This window comes from Diplotaxodon limnothrissa, linkage group LG17 (genome assembly GCF_057381915.1).
Source record: "Diplotaxodon limnothrissa isolate DT_005_m linkage group LG17, D_limnothrissa_male_GT1.1, whole genome shotgun sequence".
Classification (NCBI taxonomy): Eukaryota; Metazoa; Chordata; class Actinopteri; order Cichliformes; family Cichlidae; genus Diplotaxodon; species Diplotaxodon limnothrissa.
Window position 1 is genome coordinate 5,020,523 of NC_140612.1, and position 19,539 is coordinate 5,040,061.

Below are 19,539 nucleotides of genomic sequence, written 5' to 3' on the forward strand. Positions count from 1 at the left end.
GTTGGCTCTTGGTTTTTGTTTTTGCGCTCCGGCTTCCGTTACGAGCAGTGAGGAGGTATATCAAATGTGCTGGTTAGCCTTTTTAAAGAAAAAAAGTAGATTAATATGAACTGACTTGTAATTAATTTTAAATTCTATTTAATAGTGGTAGGTATAGAGACAGTGGAACGAATGTTGGGTCTTTTCTTGACACATTTCATAAGGAGCAGACATTAGCAACACTAGCCTTAGCTTTCGTTAGCTAGCTAACGTTTCCCAGTTTCTCCTGGGAAATTTGCTTCAGTATCAAACGACGGAATCACAAAAGGTTATAGCGGAGATTTGTGATTTAGCTGTTGCACGTTATAACCGATTTAATTTTTTTTAATTTTTTGCTTTTCCAAGCAGTGAAGGACTGAATGATGATACCGTAGGCTCGATAAATATTGAGAAGTGAAACGTGTTTGTGTGTCCGAAGGCAACAGGAGCACTGACGGACAGCAATGTCGCTCTATGATGACCTCGGTGTGGGTGCCAGTGACACTAAGACCGAAGGCTGGTCCAAGAACTTCAAGCTGCTACAGTCCCAGCTGAAGGTGAAGAAGGCGGCTCTGACACAGGCCAAGGTGCGTGCAGTACTACACATGTATTATAGTGGGCTGTCATTCAATCAAGCTTAACGTACACTTTTGTTTATAAGATGGTCAGAAATGATGATACTAGTGCTTATGTGTGTACATTTTTATTAGCTTGTGAAAAAAGCTCTTTTTTTATATTGTTAAATATTAATGTAATTTAATTAACAAAATATTTTATATTATTTTACATTTGGTCTGAAAAATGTTATGAATGTTTTGAATTAAATCTGGTCTAGTACATCCCAGTCTTGCCTCATTCTTCACTTCTATGTAAAACTGAGCGGTTGCCGTCAGCCTTCATTAAGCTGTATGATTTAAACACAGTATCAGACTAAGTTAATAGTTCTGCAGATTTTAATAAAACTTCTGCAGCTTTACAGGACTTTTTAAAAAAAAAAATAAACAAATGGCCGTGGATGGAGCAGCTACGATGCTCACTTTTCATCACTTTGGAGTTTGTTGATCAGGTGCTTTGATGAAGGACTCCCACTCACTTTTTCCCAGTAAAGGTTTTAATGTTGATCACAGGAAGCACGCTGATGTTTTGGACACCTGAAACAAGTTTTCTTTCACTCAGCCTGAGCTTACCGTCTCGGTAACGGCTCTGCCTTTTTGCTCTTTGCAATCTGTGTATGTGTAAAAAGAATATGGCTCCATCTTAAACCAGCGTCATCATCACTCTTGCCGTTGTGTTTCAGTGCTTTTGTTGAAAACTGGCGGCTGTGTGGACTTAATTTGGTCAAACCTATTATTTACATGCTGCTCCTAAATAAGTTTCTATTGTAGGTTTGTTTTTACATGTAAATGTGGGTGAAATGCTTGCATTTCCATGGTGATAATGGCACGCTACAGAGTCGTATGTTAAACGAAGCATCAAAGCAAAAGATTTGTGTTTAAAAACTTTTTTTAAATTGAAATATTTGATTTACTTGATGAATCATTGCAGCCCTGGGCGACATAGTGGTTATTTGAGTTACAAAATAACCCCTATGAGTAAACCACAAATGAGTATGCCGAAAAGCATCTCTGAATGAACTTGTCTATATACAGCAGTTTTCTTGCCATAATTTGGGCTTGTTTATACAGCCTGAGGTTTTTTTCTTTTTAATGCTACTTCCTTTCTGAGTATTGTTGCTGACCATGTCCATCCAATCATGACCACTGTGTGCCCATGTTCTGATGGCTGCTTCCTGCAGATAGCATCCCATGTCACAAAGCTCAGATAATCCCAGACTGGTGTCTTGAATGTGATAATGAGATCCCTGTGCTCGAATGGTCTCTGCAGTCACCAGATTACAATTCAGTAGAGCATGTTTGGGATGTGCAGCCAACATATCCGCAGCAACTGTCTGTCATGCCAGTGTGGAGCAAATGGTTTTCTGTTTGATGTATTTCTACAGTCACTGATCAGAAGAAGAACAAGGTTAATTGGTTGTTTTGTTTATGCTGTTTTTTTTTTTTTTTGTTGTTTTTTTTCTTTTCTGTAGACCCAGCGGATGAAGCAGACCACCGTCTTGGCGCCTGTCATTGATCTTAAGAGAGGAAGTTCCAGTGATGAGCGACAGATCACAGACGCTCCTCCACATGTTGCGGCTGGCCTCAAGGTACGGCTCACAGTGTTTGTTATGGATGGGTACTCAAGACCAGTGTTAAACTGTTACTGGGTTGGTCAGTATGGAAATATTGAAAAACACCTGGACAAATTATGCTGTTTGTGCAGCATTACTTGAGTCTTAAATATCTGTTAGACCCGGTCTTTTATAACGACAAAGCTGGTGGTGATCGTGTCTGACGTTGCTGTGTGTTCACATTCTCTCTGATCGTGGCTTGCAGGCTGAATGTTAAAAGCAAAGGCTCACTTTGAGACAGGTTGCATATTTGTAGAGTAACACCAGCAACCTTTGGAAAGCTTTACAAGGATTCTTTTAGTCAATGCTTCCTCGGATATGATGAGATTTGCTGAACTACAAATAAAACTGTTTCCAAATCAAGTCGAGACTGAATGCTGTTTTTAAAATAAATCTGCTGATTTGTTTGATAAGCAGCAGCCACTGCTTCTTTATTGGACACTGGTCAGATACTAAATTCAAGCTTCTCAGTTTCTACATGAGACAGGAAGAAACAGATTTACACGGCTGTCGTCATGGTTCAGTGATGAGTGTATGTGGAGCTGCAGTCGCTCCTTTCTGGGTGACAGTGAGGCAGCGCTGCAGTAGAGATGAGCAAGGTGGAATGAAATAAGTTTTATTTCTTTAGTTAAAAACAACTGCTCTTTGCTTTGCAGGTATAAAGATAATTGAAGAATCACATCACCAGTCTAATATGCGTAAACATGTATAAAAACCACATTTCCCCAGCGTTCATCCACCCCTCGTGTGCCATAAATCCAGCTTTATCTTTAGTATTACATATAGTATTCTATAGCGTAATGTTGTCAACCAGTTCTTTCATGTTGTCTGTATTTTGCTGTTTTTAATTTTTTTTTTTTTAATTTAATTCAGTTGGATCTTTGCCAAAGATGCAGAGGGAGAATATAACAGTGTCCAGTGTAAAAATTGTAAAGGAACTCATTTATCTCACTCATATGTTGCTGGTTCTTGCTTTAGGATGCAGTCCCCAGTGCCTTCTCTGCTAGTGATGTGCTGATCCCCTTAGCAGACGAGTATGACCCCATGTTCCCCAATGACTACGAGAAGGTGGTGAAGCGTCACAGAGAAGAACGGCAGCGACAGAGGGAGCAGGAGCGGCAGAAGGAAATTGAAGAGAGGGAAAAGTATGGCTGTTTTCTTTTCTTTTGTTTTAAATTCTCCTCAGTAGGCGATGTATTATACAAGCTAAAGATTGACAAACTAGATGAAATAAAATACTTGAAGCTTTCTATTCTTCCACATTTAAAATGATTAAAATAGATTTTTATTTATTAGTTTTCAGGAATTTGGAGGATCTTTACTTTGATTTAGAAATGAACTGAATGAAGCAGACAACTAAATCCTGAATGTGGGCGTTGTGTCTGCAGGAAAAGGAAAGACAGACACGAAAGTGGAGCTCCCAGTGGTTTCTCTCGTTTCCCGGCAGCAGAGGAAGACTCGGATGAGGAGGAGGAGTACGAAAAGGAGAGGAGGAAAAGAAGTGAGTTCTTGAAACACTGAATGATGTTTTGACTCTGATTTGCAAGTAAAATAATCTGTGATCTGATCCTTATCCACATTGTTTAGACATTTAGCGTCTCGTGATTTCAAATCAGTTGACACCCTAGATGGTTTGTGCCCCTCCCAGAGATTACTTGTCTTTGTTTTCTTATCATAAATTGATCACTGAAGTTATTTTGAAAGTAAAACAAAAAGTAAAACCCACTTGCCTGATTGTTTGATCTGTTTTTGTCTCTGTTTCAGGCATGGGTGGAGCAGCCATTGCCCCTCCATCTTCCCTTGTGGACAGAGATGGTAAGTCTGATAAGTCTGAGGGGATATTTATCTTAGTAGCAGCATACAACTGGCTCACTGCAGAATAATGAAGAGAAACTGTAGGGTTTTTTTCTCCTGCAGGGTTAGGATTTTTAGGGAAAATGGGGCTTATGAGCTTGAATATTTTTAGTAGAATTTCATTTAAAATATATCTGAATTTTCTTTCTGTGTCATGGACACAGAACGTGACACACAGATTTTGGGATCTTGTGAAAACCGATGGGCTGGTAAAGTCAGGATTGTCAGGTTTGAGCTTTGCTCCACCGTGCAATACCATCTGAGAAGTATCTGATTGGGAGTGGCTTTGTTTTTCAGCATGATAGCACACATTAATAGTGTGTTTACACGCATTGGTAGATAAAGGTATGTTTTTACTGGATAGATAAAGGCACACCTGGATATGCTGGAACACTATCACTCATGAATTGGCCTCCTCAAAGCCTAAACCTCAACCTTATTGAAGCAGTGTGGGATCATCTCGACAGAGAACGGGACACAAGGCAGCCAGTGTGTACTGCCACACTGCATTTTAAGTTTTTTTAACTTTAACACAGTACAAAAATTTAGCTTTCAGACTTCTGAATGCTCATTTCTTTCTGCTCCTAGAACCATATAATGGCAGTAAGAGTGGATATCATATACTGTAATTCCAAAAGTGCTTCCTCACCCACTCACTCACGGCCAAAGTGGATAAAATCAAGCATGCAGGCATTCAGACTGCTTCTACAAATGTTTGTGGGTGAATGGATTGCTCTCAGGAGCTTAGTGAATTCCAGTGTGGTACTGTGATAGGATAGCAACAAGTCTAGTCATGAAATTTCTTCACTGCTAAATCTTCCACAGTCATCTGTTAGTAGTATTATAACCAAGTAGAAACGATTGAAAATGACAACAACTCAGACATGAAGCAGCAGGTCATGTAAAATCAGAGAGCGGGGTCAGCGGTTGTTAAGTGAATGCCTTTGGCAATATCGTGTATGTTTGTCTCAGGTTACTACAGGGCGGCCTGTCGAGGAAATGGAATGATGGTGGTGTTAAAGTTAAAGGAAGAGGAACTAAAACATGGTTTCAGACAGGATGAATATAGCTGTATTTACCAACCCCCATCTAACTGTGAATCATGCAGCTCCAAATAAAGATGTGGCGCTTCAAATGACCATAATAGGTCACCTTTATATGCCTAAAGTTTACTTTGAATGCATGTTGACATTGCAGTTGAGCCCTTTGTTACTGCATCAGCCATTTTCTGTTTGTGTGTGTGATCTCAGGCTCTTCATTTTCCTATGAAGATGAGGGCCGTCCTGCCAGAGGCTCAAAGGCGGCCATCCCTCCACCTATGTATGAAGACTCAGACCGGCCCCGCTCACCACCCGGACCGACCAGCTCCTTCCTTGCTAACATGGGGTGGGTGCTTATATTACACAACAAGTAGATTTATATAGTTCATTTATTTCTGCTTGAATAAAAAGTACTTCAAGTTAAGTACTACAGTTAATCAGTTGTATATCATGTTTATATGTACTGTATAGCTGAATGTTTCATTAATTCTCCTTCTCCTGCAGAGGCACAGTGGCCCATAAGATTATGCAGAAATATGGCTTCAAAGAAGGCCAGGGCCTCGGGAAGCACGAGCAAGGCCTCAGCACGGCACTGTCCGTGGAAAAGACCAGCAAGAGAGGTGGAAAGATCATCATAGGTGACGCAGCAGAAAAACGTAAGAGCGACCTTTGTGCTTTTTTTTTTTTTTTTTGTCCTTTCCATCTTTAGCTTAGGGCTGGGCGATGCCTTTGTATTTGTTTTGTTTTTAAACGGTACATTAGCAGGTTAGATCAGAGAAGTTGGTTGATCGAGTTATAATTTGATCATTGTGTCACATAAATGTTTGTGCAGTCATATAGATGTTTACGGCTCTCTCCCCTGCCCCCACTCTCTCATTACTTTGAATTCTATGCTCACTCTCACAGTGAAAACCAAAACTAAACTGCACTTAGCTGAACTACTGTCATTATTTTAAACATAAGACTGCCATTTGTTAAAAACGGCATTACGTCTTAACTAAATATACAAATTAAGAAATGTATATTAATTTGTAATCATGTGTCAGACTGTCAGTTTAGGTTTTTATACAAATTCCTGCAAATGTTTCACTCTAAAAGCCTCGTTAAGAAATGAAGCTGGTTAGAAAGCAAAGCAATAAGCTAATGTTTTCTTTCATGATGCTTCAAGAGTTGACTTAGTGAGTCAGTTTACACTTGAACTCACTAAGCGTGGGTAAAATTGGCACGTACAAAAAGACCTTGTAGGAAAACACAAATCATCATTTGCAGTCAGGTCATGACTGTATCTGTGTTAATAAAGTTTCTGTGCCACTTGTGTAAATAGGCACATTACAGTTTAGTTGGGTTTTGTGTGTGTGTGTGTTAATGTTCCCATGATGGACCAATCTCTGAGTAAAAACAGAACTAAAACCCTGAAATACTGCAAACCCATCAGCTCACTGTAAAATGATTTCTGCTGCTTGTAATAATCATCCTTACGTGTCTAGTAAGGATTCTTCTCCCTCCATTACTCAATGTTAAGTTCACTGTACCTCTGTATATTATAATGACAGTGTTACCTGAAGCATGCAGCGTGTGGGTCTCAACCCTAAACATGCAGGAGTGAAAAGCCAGAGGTCGGACCCAAAGCTTTGGCTTCGTGCTTGTAGCTTTGTGCCATCCAACCGTGCCAGTTAGGCGCTTGTAAGACTCCTAACAGCATTTACGACAGGCACATGTGTGGCTGTGGGGTCACGGCAGATGGCTGCCCCACCCTGAGCCTGGTTATGCCAGAGGTTTCTTCCTGTTAAAAGGGGAATTTTTCCTTCCCATTGTCACCAAGTGCTTACTAATAGGGGGTCATCTGATTTTTGGGTTTTCTCTGTGTTATTGTCGGGTCTTTTCCTTACAAAAGTCATTTAATTCAAGAGGGCTGCGGCCCACTTAAATACCAGAAAATGCCATGGGCCAAATCTTAAAAGAAAAGTCAAGTTACAAGAGAAAGCAATTCATTTCCTAAAAATTCGGTTTAAAAAAACCAAACAAAACCATAAGCAACACAGGCTTTTTTGCTCTAAATGGCTAAAACGTATTGCAGTCATATGCTAAGTGCTGAGCCACTGTGTGACCCACCTACCACTGGGCCCCAAGTTCCAGTGCAAGAGCAACATTACTCACTACTCTGCCCTAAATAGTCAGAGTAGTGAGTAATATCACAAACTAATTACTTCCTATTACCAGTTTTAATTCCCTTTTTATAGAAATGAATCATTTTATATAAATATGTAACTGTAAATGTTTATAACGTCAAACTGAATTTCTGTGATTGCTGTGGGCCACCTGCAGTACCTTCATAGCCCACTCGGGGTCCCCAGCCAAACCTTGAGTATCACTGCCTTACAATATCAAGCTGCTTGAAGTGACTGTTGATGTGATTTGGCGCCATATAATTTAAAATAAATAAATATATAGGTCTCCATCAATTTTACAGTTTTGGTTTATTGGCTTCTGTTTATAAAATACTCTTTTATGACCCCTTTAAACTAGGTTAGCTCAACTGGATTTTAAATTTTGTTTTATTTTTTTATTTCTTCACATTGTGCTCCAGTAGCACGTTACTCTCAGCCTACCCCTCAAGATCCACATCGCCCAGCCCTACCGCTCGTGTTCTGATGTTTATGCCCCACCCCGCCTTTCTGTGTTCCTTTTCACCCTGTCTGCTTTAACGTGATTTTCTGTATCTGTCAGCTGCATCAAAAGCTGCTTTTATTGTCTCAAGCCTGTCCTGGTCTGTGTGAGCATGTGGATTATTTAGCCGTCCACTGTTTTCACATACTTTTGTTTTGGGTGTGACCACAGCAAGATTCCATTTCAATATCAGTTAGATGTTTTACAGTGACCTTTACATGCATGTCTTTTCATTTTTTTGTGTGTGTGTGTGTGTGTGTGTGTGTGTGTGTGTGTGTGTGAGCAGCAGGCTCCAGCCAATCAGGTGCCACTGAGACTTCAGGCTCTGCAGGTTGGCCTCCACTCCCATTTTCTCCCTTTCATATTGCAGAATGTGCCACACGGATCATCTTTAAAGTTTGTGTTTGCATGACTTTTATATACATGCATACTGTCACACAGTTACTCTATGCACGTGTCACAGATTCATTGTATTAGCATGAATCTCTGCATCCATGTTCTCTACGCAGCATATTTGTGTTAAAACAGCTGTCAGCTTGGACACATCCAGTTATTGATACCTTCGTACCTTCCTGACTTATCACATATGGTAACTGGGGGTATTATAAGCTTGTAAAGTAGATGAGGATTATTTCAAAGCTAACTTACTTTATTGGAACCTTGCATAACCACATTTAATATAGACGTGTGGACTTTGACCTACAAAGAAAGAAGGCTGCTAGTGCTTCCACTGCTAACATTGATCATATTAAGTTGGTGTTCTCTTACTTCAAGAGTAGATGATTAGTTTAATGGTTAAATTTCTGTTTAATTAGGACATTTGCACTTTGGGACACCTACATTCTTCCATAGCTTATTGATGTGAGTTTGTTGCCACATTTGACACCAGGCAGTAGCTAAAAGTGCGCTAAATGGAGATAAAGTGTGTATCTGTTCTCAAGGGTAATACTGCACACTAGGGCTGCACAATTAATTGTTAGAAAATCGCGATCTCAATTCATACATATGTGCGATCTCATTTCCAAATGACAACGATTAAAAAAAGAAAAAAAAAAAGATGACCGCATTTTGATCCGGGACATAATCTGCATGAAAACAAATGACAAGGGCGGAGCCTTATACCACGTGATACAGAAGCCAGCAGGCAGGGAAAAAAACAACGGAGAGCACGTGAGAGATGATGAAGCTGTAAAGGCCAAGAAAGTGACAGGAGAAAATCCGTCCCGGTCAACCACCCAAACATCAATAACGGGAACCTTATACCGCGCTTCCCCATACCCGTCGAATTCCCGCAGGCACAAAGAAATTACGGAGGCTATCACTTATCACCTGGCTAAATACAGTGGGGCAAAAAAGTATTTAGTCAGCCACCGATTGTGCAAGTTCCCCCACCTAAAATGATGACAGAGGTCAGTAATTTGCACCAGAGGTACACTTCAACTGTGAGAGACAGAATGTGAAAAAAAAAATCCATGAATTCACATGGTAGGATTTGTAAAGAATTTATTCGTAAATCAGGGTGGAAAATAAGTATTTGGTCAATAACAAAAATACAACTCAATACTTTGTAACATAACCTTTGTTGGCAATAACAGAGGTCAAACGTTTACTATAGGTCTTTACCAGGTTTGCACACACAGTAGCTGGTATTTTGGCCCATTCCTCCATGCAGATCTTCTCGAGAGCAGTGATGTTTTGGGGCTGTCGCCGAGCAACACGGACTTTCAACTCCCGCCACAGATTTTCTATGGGGTTGAGGTCTGGAGACTGGCTAGGCCACTCCAGGACTTTCAAATGCTTCTTACGGAGCCACTCCTTTGTTGCCCGGGCGGTGTGTTTTGGATCATTGTCATGTTGGAAGACCCAGCCTCGTTTCATCTTCAAAGTTCTCACTGATGGAAGGAGGTTTTGGCTCAAAATCTCACGATACATGGCCCCATTCATTCTGTCCTTAACACGGATCAGTCGTCCTGTCCCCTTGGCAGAAAAACAGCCCCATAGCATGACGTTTCCACCCCCATGCTTCACAGTAGGTATGGTGTTCTTGGGATGCAACTCAGTATTCTTCTTCCTCCAAACACGACGAGTTGAGTTTATACCAAAAAGTTCTACTTTGGTTTCATCTGACCACATGACATTCTCCCAATCCTCTGCTGTATCATCCATGTGCTCTGTGGCAAACTTCAGACGGGCCTGGACATGCACTGGCTTCAGCAGCGGAACACGTCTGGCACTGCGGGATTTGATTCCCTGCCGTTGTAGTGTGTTACTGATGGTGACCTTTGTTACTTTGGTCCCAGCTCTCTGCAGGTCATTCACCAGGTCCCCCCGTGTGGTTCTGGGATCTTTGCTCACCGTTCTCATGATCATTTTGACCCCACGGGATGAGATCTTGCGTGGAGCCCCAGATCGAGGGAGATTATCAGTGGTCTTGTATGTCTTCCATTTTCTGATGATTGCTCCCACAGTTGATTTTTTCACACCAAGCTGCTTGCCTATTGTAGATTCACTCTTCCCAGTCTGGTGCAGGTCTACAATACTTTTCCTGGTGTCCTTCGAAAGCTCTTTGGTCTTGGCCATGGCGGAGTTTGGAGTCTGACTGTTTGAGGCTGTGGACAGGTGTCTTTTATACAGATGATGAGTTCAAACAGGTGCCATTCATACAGGTAACGAGTGGGGGACAGAAAAGCTTCTTACAGAAGACGTTACAGGTCTGTGAGAGCCAGAGATTTTCCTTGTTTGAGGTGACCAAATACTTATTGTCCACCCTAATTTACGAATAAATTCTTTACAAATCCTACCATGTGGATTCATGGATTTTTTTTTCACATTCTGTCTCTCACAGTTGAAGTGTACCTCTGGTGCAAATTACTGACCTCTGTCACCATTTTAAGTGGGGGAACTTGCACAATCGGTGGCTGACTAAATACTTTTTTGCCCCACTGTATATGGTTCCCATCAACACTGAGCAAAACAAGGGATTTAGACAAACCCTAGACAAACGCTACACTGTGCCGTCCCGCAACTATTTTTCAAATGTTGCACTACCTGCTGTATACACACAGTGTCGAGCAACGGTGGAGACGGAATTACAAGCAGTACAACATTTTGCGGCAAAGACAAAATGTGAGACATTTATGGTTTTTATGTTCAGTCCCAACTGTTACGAAGTTGATGTGCACTTAATAAATGCAATAAATATTTATATTGGAAAAGAAAATCATGAGAGAATCGTGATCTCAATTCTAAGCAAAAAAAATCGTGATTCTCATTATATGCAAAATCGTGCAGCCCTACTGCACACAGCTGTATCCATTTTGTCTGGCTCACTTTTATCAGCAGGAGTTTTGTTTGCACTCTGTCTATGACCCTGTTCACAGCTCACTTAGCTCCACTCAGTGTTTCACATGTAGAGACTGCCCTCTGGTGGCGTCATTATGCAGTGCACTATAATATGACAACCTCGATACAGCATCAACAGTATATAACACCAAATCTCTGTCTGTTTGTTTGCTTACAAACTCGATCTGATAATCAGGAGTTGAGTAACCCAAACTTGGCTCATATCTTAGTCCCCTGAAGCTTCTTGTCTGTATCAGATAATGGGAATATTATTATGTTGCCTGGCAGACACCTACCAGTGGGCAAAAAGTGATTGAGTTTGTGCACCTGTAACACCTTCAGAAGGATCTTATTATTTTAATTTAATGACATTAGTATCTAATTTATCATATCTTGAATATTCATATTTCCATGTACATCTGAAGTCAAGTTTAAATGGCCTGCATTTGTTTACTGTATTTAGGGTCTATATCAAAACTTTAATGTTGGATAAATAACTGTATAATTGTACTTTTATGCTAAGGGCTTTCAAGCCATGTGAATTCCTCCAGCCTACTAAAGCACTTTCTTTCCAGCTTGTTATTTTTGCCAGGTGCTACTGTAGGTAAACCATAAGGCTAATGTAAATAAGCCAATGTCATAAAAAATTAAGTTATAAAATCCTCTTTTACTATATCGTCTTCCATACCAGTTTTTCATTATTCACGTAATCTGCGGTAGACACTGTCTGGATACTAAGTGTTGTAGTAGATTCCACAGCTGGTTGACTTAAAAATCATATATGCATGGCAATACATCATGCTGTTTATAAACGTACTATGAGTCCCCTAATTATCTTCTATTTATCAATTTGGCCTCGATCACCTTTTTGTAACTTTTGTAAATGCGATTCGATCAAACAATACTGTAGTCTTGGTATGTACTGCAATCTGCAACACAAATGCTCTGCTGTGCTATAATGCTGTGATGCCGCCCAGGCTGAAGCTGCAACCCGGCCTCAATATGAAAATTAATTTTAACCTCCTAGGACCTGGCGTCCACATATGTGGACATCACTTTTTGGGTTATTTAGACCAAAATACTCAATTTTGCTCTACAAGGGCCTGATATCCACTTACAAGGACATTATACTGCTACTGTTCTATCAAAATTTTAAACGAATATCCTCATATGTGGCTCTTATTTTTCTTAAAGACAAAAATCTGGTAAAAAAAAGATCTGGTAATTCTTTGTTTTTACGTTCATTGGGCCCCAATATGCCCAAATATCAAAGAGAAATTAAAATGCATGCCGTGGAAGGGTTCAAGTCTTAGGAGGTTAAGTCTTTCCTGCTTTGAATTTGGTCTGTGCTTCTTATAGCAGGGTGCAGAGTTTTGCCTGTACAGCATGCTCTTTGCTGCCAATGCGAACAAGCTTCAAGTCTCCCTTATTTTCCCCTCTCAACAGCTTTTCATCAAATGTTTGGCTTCTGTGCAGTTTTCGCTCTTTGACCTGTTCTCCTAACCCCTGGACAATCATTTATGACAAGTCAAATCTGCAATGTATTCCATTATGACTTAACCCAGTAAAGCCTGCGCATTCACATAATTGCCTTAAAATTCCCGCCTTTTTTTCTTTTTTTAAAAATTGGAGCATTTATGGAAAATTCTGACAAATTTAAAAAAAAAACAAAAAAAAAACCCAATTAACATCAATTCGTATACATGAGGGGTTTTTTCGCAAGCATAGATTAAAAATGAAATAGCCGATTTGTAATAAGAGGCCGACTCCTACGGAAGCGTAGAGCAAAAGAAAAATACAAGTGTATCACGTTATAACGTGAAAGGTTTATTGTTCTAACAATATACTTTTCACGTTTGAACAACATAATATCACGTTATTACAATATACATAATTATCACGTTCGTACAATATAATATTGATATTGTACGAACGTGATATTATGTTGTTCAAACGTGAAAAGTATATTGTACAAACAGGAAAAGTATCTTGTTAGAACAATAAACCTTTCACGTTATAACGTGATACACTTGTATTTTTCTTTTGCCTGGGTGGCAGCTCTACGCTTCCGTAGACTCCTCCCTGGCATTAAACATGTCAGTGTTTCTGTTTAACCACTAGAGGGCACAATTGGATATCGCTCCATCCATGTTTACCTTATCTGTATGGCTGTTGAATAACTTGAGCTCTGTTATCAGCGTTGTTTATTGTCCAGTTAAATGACTGTCAAATAAGAACATAGCTACTCTGATAGTCTCTCATATTCTCAAATGTGCTAGCAGCTTAAGCACACCCTTTACCCCTTATTATTATTAATTAGTAATATCAATACTTTTGTCAGATCGTCATTTAGATTTCCGAAATGTGGAAAAATAGTGTGGAAATTGCATTTTTTTTTTCTTTTTTGTTTGTTTGTTTGTTTGTTTGTTTGTTTGTTTTTTTAGTTGTTTAACTTAATATCTAAACAGAAAAATATAAAGATGAGCAGGAAAACTTCAGCTCTGTTTTGTTTTATACATTTCAGTATTTGAGTGAGACTGGCAACTTGGCCACTTTCCAGAAATCTTAACAGTTTTATTACTTGAATGACCCAGAACGACCCAGAGTGGCTTCTCAGCAGCACAGTAAAAGCCAACTGGATGTCAGACGAAGCAGATATCAGACCAGCTGACGCAAAACAAACTGCTGAATTGTTTCATTTATCATCTGTGTTGAATCAAGCTCCCAAGTTTTGAACAGTCCCGCACAAATCCACTTATCGTCCGACACCTTCTGTTGCTCCATCCAGCATACCTGCTGCCTGTAAATATTCTGATGATAAGGAAAAAATTACGATCACCTCTGTTTTCTTCCAATCAGCTGACTCCTCCAAGAAGTCTGACGCGAACCCGCTCACTGAGATCCTGAAAAACCCGACCAAGGTGGTCCTGCTGAGGGTACGTGTATCCCTGTGTGCTGTTAAATTCCCCCTTTCTAGGTTTGGCTACTATAGCATTAGAAAAATGATCAGTGGGTTATAAGTGGCACATGTTATTATTTCAACACAGAACACTGGGGTGATGGAAAGACTGCAGTTTTAATATGAGATTATGACTAGTCTGATGTCCCGTGCAGCTTGGTTACATGTGTCGTTTCCCTTCGTAGAACATGGTGGGGCGAGGAGAGGTGGACGAGGACTTGGAGGGAGAGACGAAAGAGGAATGCGAGAAATACGGCAAAGTAGTTAAATGTGTCATTTTTGAGGTGAGATGAAGTGATTTATAAAACTCGATTTACGTAAAGTCATCAAAACAGAAGCGTGAAGATTCTTTCCGCTGTCAGATTGCAGAGGTGCCAGATGATGAAGCCGTCAGAATATTTCTGGAGTTTGAGAGGGTGGAGTCGGCCATCAAAGGTCAGTATTCACTTCTTTTAAGCGCCATCCCTGGAATAGGCCTCAACTCATGAGATATCGGGGATTTGCATCAGACCATGTTGCCTTCAAGCGTCACAGGAGTTTGAGGAACTTCCTCGCTGTGCACTTGTTCATAATGAAAGTGGTTGCCTCAGACATTTCCATTCTCATTTAAACAATGGTTTTCAGTCTGCATATGTAGGCGACTGTTTCCTAAATTACTTCATGTAACAGCATCGCACTTTTCCTTTTTCTTTCTCTTTTTTTTGGGGGGGGGGAGGAATCATTGCACAACTGCTCTAATAATGTGGGTGAAAATGTGTCCCATTCTAAATGAGTTGGCCCAGATCGGAAACAAGGTGAGACTCCCATTCCCTGCGGTGTTACATCATTTGTGACCCAGCAACCCAGGCGTCTTATATCACAGCTCTCAGAAAGCAGGGCAGGTTCTCAAAGAACGACACTAAAACCTGCCATAAAGAATCAAATTAAAAGTCTCACACTAAGTGATCCGTTTCTGCAGGTGATGACGAAGCATCCGGAAAGTGAAGTCTGAGGGCATGTTCTCGCACTCACAGGCCGGAGGTGATTGTTGTATTTAGTGTCCGTCACGGTAGCTGTAAATAATATGCTGGAACCCAGTTAAACCTGATTTTCTTCTGATTTTTATCTCCCCTCCAAGGTTGCATCTTTGTGCACCTCTGGTCATCATGTGCAACTAAGACTTGAATCCACCAATTGAGACATCAAGCATGTTGCCAATCTGACTGCAATCTGTCTACATTTGATTTAAACAGACCAAACAGCGCGGTTGTGAAACACCCTTTGATGGCTCCCTTTAAGCCCTGTTCTGATCTTGACCGCTCTCTCTGATTTTTATCGCTCATCTTGAATGTGCACAAAAAGCAAACGCCAACTTCCCCGTTAAAGCAATCGATGCTGTCTTCAGTGTTGAGACAGGGTGAGCGTGACAGTGACTCAAAAGTAGTAAGAAGCAGTTTTGGGTGACAGGATTCCCAGGTCAGACGGTCGGCTAAAGCCTCTCAAATACTGAAACATACTGTATTCTGCTAGAACACTACTAATCAACATGCAGAGTTGTTGCTGTTAGGTTTTTTTTGTGTTTTGTTTTTTAAGCAGTGGCAACACAACAGTACATCACAGTAGTGTTCACGCTTGAAGGAATGCAATACTACCCAAGAAGATAAGTTTGAAGTTAAATTTTCCCGGCTATTCTTTGAAAGGTTTAATGGCTACATAGAAACCAGCTAAATAATCCTGTCGGTTCTCTTCACTGCTGACGTGAGTATGAGGTGATGGAAAGGTTACAGAGCCTGGCGATTGCACATTGTCCTCAAACAGAAAGTTGTTCATTACCTTCATTAGATTACAGATAGTAAATGACAATAGTTAAAGGAACAGTTTGTCATTTTTCTGAGAAGTTGTAAAGATTTATAATGATGAATTTAGATCTGTTGTTGGACATTTAGCACTTTCTGCTTGGCATTTACCGAAACAGCACAGTGACAGTATTGCACATGAGAGGTGGAAACTCAGATTTTTGCAATTGGCCCTGTTGCATAGGCGTTACTCGGAGTTCCTTTCTCAGGGCACAAAATTTAGTGAGGGGAATATTTAAGTTTTGCTATGCATAAGATGTATATCTAATAACAGTTTTTTTTTCACATTGGTTATTGCTTTGTAGAGGAGACATCGCAGTAAGTTAAGGGTGCGCTTATTAATTTCAGATGAGGATGTGGTTAAAAATGGATGGATTACAAAGCCACCTAATTCTAAATTTGTTTAGTGAACTCCGAAATGACCTGGAAACTAAAAGAGTCACGCAGTGCCAGCGGCAGCAAAACTTATTGCAATTCTTCAATTCTCGGTTTCTGGTTCCTGTAAACTGCGGCTTCTGTGGCTATTTCACAGCCTGCACGGAGGGTCAAAGCGAAACAGCTGACGAATGGCAAGAACAGGGAGGATGACTATGTTGAATTTGGACCCTGTCCTTAGTATATTCAGGCCTTGGATATGGATGTTGGTCTGATGCATTTATGTTAATAAATCTTTATTAAGGAAAAAATGTCTCTTAAGTTTTTTTTTTTAGTTTTATTACACTGAAATTTAAGCATTTTGATTTCAGGGTCATAAAAGGTGCACATGGTTTTCACCATGATCTCGTGATCCTCTAACACATGACTGTTTTTTTTTTTTTTTTTTTGTCATGGGTTACACAAATTCAGCTGCATGCACTTTGGCAATAGGTGTTTTTCTGTCTCTTTCTCAGCGTAGAACCGTTATGGTGGTACTGTCAACATCGAAGCAATTACTAAAGCCTGTTTCCATTCTAACGAGCTCATGACTGCCACTGTAGGCCTACACTGAACGTACACATGTACAACTGATTTATATTGATATGCTTGTCCTGTTAGTAAATTACCCACAGCTCTTGGCAGATTGTGCGAGTCACATTGAAATGAACAGAGTGCGCCTGCGTTTAGAAAACAGCACAACTTTTGTAAATCATCCGCAAACCTAACCGCACCCATAACATAAAATAATTGCTCTCTAACCCTTGTGAAGAAAGCACGTTTAAAAAATGGTCTGAATTCATCTTTGAAAAGATGCACAATTGTACACTAACCATCTGTTTCCATACGAATCAAGATGTTCCCCTTAGCTGCTGTAGTCATAACACACGTTGTTTTGTGCATATGCACACGCTTTATGGCTGTCTACCAACTGAAGTGATCTCCGGCGTCCTTCAAGATCCATTATCATGCTTGGGACACACATGCCTCAGTGACTAATGCTGAATCCTGTCCTCTCTCACACAGTCGGATAAGACGCGTCCTTTTTAAAGGATCATTACCTCAGTGGTTCATCTTTAGGAGACGGTCCTGGGAAATGACCCTGACATAAAATTTCCTATTTTCCTAGAATGCAGACCTACGAGAGCCAAAAAAAGTTTTCTTTTTTTTCTCTTCTTGAGTGTTGTTTGCTGGGAACTACCAGCATGAGCCGGCTGTTTTTCATAAACAGTGTAATAATTTATTTTTTACAAAGGAGAGATGAACTGATCTTTGGAGGTCACAGAGAATAAATCTACCATAAAACATATTGAGACAATAGTGACTTTGTTTTAGTTTGTTGTGTTTTGTTCTTCCTGTGCGTAAGTGATACAACATTCTCATGTTAGTAGGGATCTGCTTCAAAGAAACACAAGGTTTCCAGATTTGTGCCAGATGCTCCACAGCATCGGTGTTCTGATGTCTTTGATGGGCCTGTTTTGATCAGTGTTTTTAATTGAAGGCCACATGCTTACCCAGTAAATATCAGAATAGGGTGCAGCCTCAACTGTACAACTTTTTAACAGCCATATTGTTAAAAAAAAACAAAACAGCATGCAGCTGAGTTGTTGGGTATCTATACTGATGTGGACTGGGTAAAATGTTAGGAGTGAAAAGATGCCACGTTTGTTTCATGGAGATGGAAAAAGATCAACATTTGTATGTGAAAATGAAGGAGGTTGGTCCATTGGGCTGAAATTTCATTGCAGCAACTCAAAATGGTACTCGGTAAGCCCCACATGCATGCATGTATGCATTACTGATATCACAACATGCTCCTAATGAGATCATGGGTGTCCTTGGGGGATTTCCTCCTAGCTCGGAAGCATCAATGAGTTCCTGGATGATGCAAGGTGCAACCTGCCAGTGTCAGGTGGACTGAAACATAATGTCCCAAAATGTGGTGGATTTTGTTCTTTTTGCATATGACTCTACTTTGTTTTCCCAGGTTCTGACATTAATTGTTCCTCTCTTTTGCAGCTGTTGTGGATCTGAACGGACGATATTTCGGTGGGCGAGTTGTCAAGGCCTGCTTCTACAATCTAGACAAGTTTCGGGTTTTGGACCTCGGCGAGCAGGTTTGAATTCACCCTGGGAAACTACAAGAACCACCACACAAGGAGCTCACATCATCTCCCCACATGTACATAAACCTTTTTTATATTTCCTGAACAGCAGTCTGTGTAGTGATACATGTCTGTAGTATATTGGCTTGTTTGTCCTGTGTTTAAAAAAACAAAAAACCTTTTATGTAAAAAGAATAAAGGATATAAACAACATTGAGTTGATGGTTTTGTCATTTTTACATAGAAAATTTTCTGTTTCTGGTTTTAGATCTTCATTAGTTAAGACAACAAAGCTCATTCTTCATGTTGACTGTCGTTGTGTTCTTAAGTGTCAAAATATGAACACTAATATAACGAGAGGTTAAACTCTAGAAACCCACTCCAATCATATGTTGTATCTCCAGGAAGCCTACTTTCCTTGTCTGAAGTTTGTCTGACATAACGCAGGTTCCTCGCTAGTGTTAACACATCCTCAGGCAGAGACTGTCTTGATTTAGCCTTGCCAGATTATAGGAAGGGGACTGGGACAGTGAACGCAACCCCAGCCTCATTCAGAACTTATGTAAGTGCGCCAGAAGGGCCCTGGAGGTTCCCGTGAAAAACGTCAGGAAGGATCCCACTGGAGAAGGTTTAAATCAGATCAGGGAAACGGGTTGGACAGAGAAACAGAAACAAGAAGCGAGACCCATTTAAAAGATTTAATCATTCCATTCATTTAGGGTTGCAGTGGTCAAAGGTTGAAGTGATGGGAGTTAATGGGTAAAAGCTGAGGAATAAAATCAAATGTTTGATCGACTGCTCTTGTTGATCATTTTGATTATGAAATAAGCCCAGCTAAGAGAGCATTAAATTAAACAACAAAATGTAAGTTGATTATTCAGTGTTTTACTGAGCGTGTGCAGTGTGTTTGTGTCAGAGTGCAAGCCAGGAGCAGGGCTTGATGTTGAGCGCGTGTCCTGAGCATGCACAGCAGAGTGCTGTTTGGTCTATGAAACTAACGAATGTGTCAACAGTGCAACTTGAGGGGGGGTGGCCACGATGTTTGCTCACAGTAGTTCCCGTAGTGGAGCGCACACTC

At 40.4% G+C, this 19,539-nt stretch overlaps 1 protein-coding gene across 1 annotated transcript; it reads left to right on the forward strand.

Moving 5' to 3' along the window:
* Positions 1-28: 28 nt before the first annotated feature.
* Positions 29-18,610, forward strand: rbm17 (RNA binding motif protein 17). Its single transcript, XM_085376227.1, has 13 exons — positions 29-55; positions 458-605; positions 2,105-2,221; positions 3,224-3,390; positions 3,634-3,746; positions 4,010-4,060; positions 5,350-5,485; positions 5,644-5,795; positions 8,093-8,137; positions 14,008-14,084; positions 14,293-14,391; positions 14,470-14,542; positions 18,376-18,610. The coding sequence occupies exons 2-13, from the start codon at positions 483-485 to the stop codon at positions 18,477-18,479; spliced, it is 1,257 nt and encodes a 418-aa protein (XP_085232353.1). The 5' UTR covers positions 29-55; positions 458-482; the 3' UTR covers positions 18,480-18,610.
* The last annotated feature ends 929 nt before the right edge of the window (positions 18,611-19,539 follow it).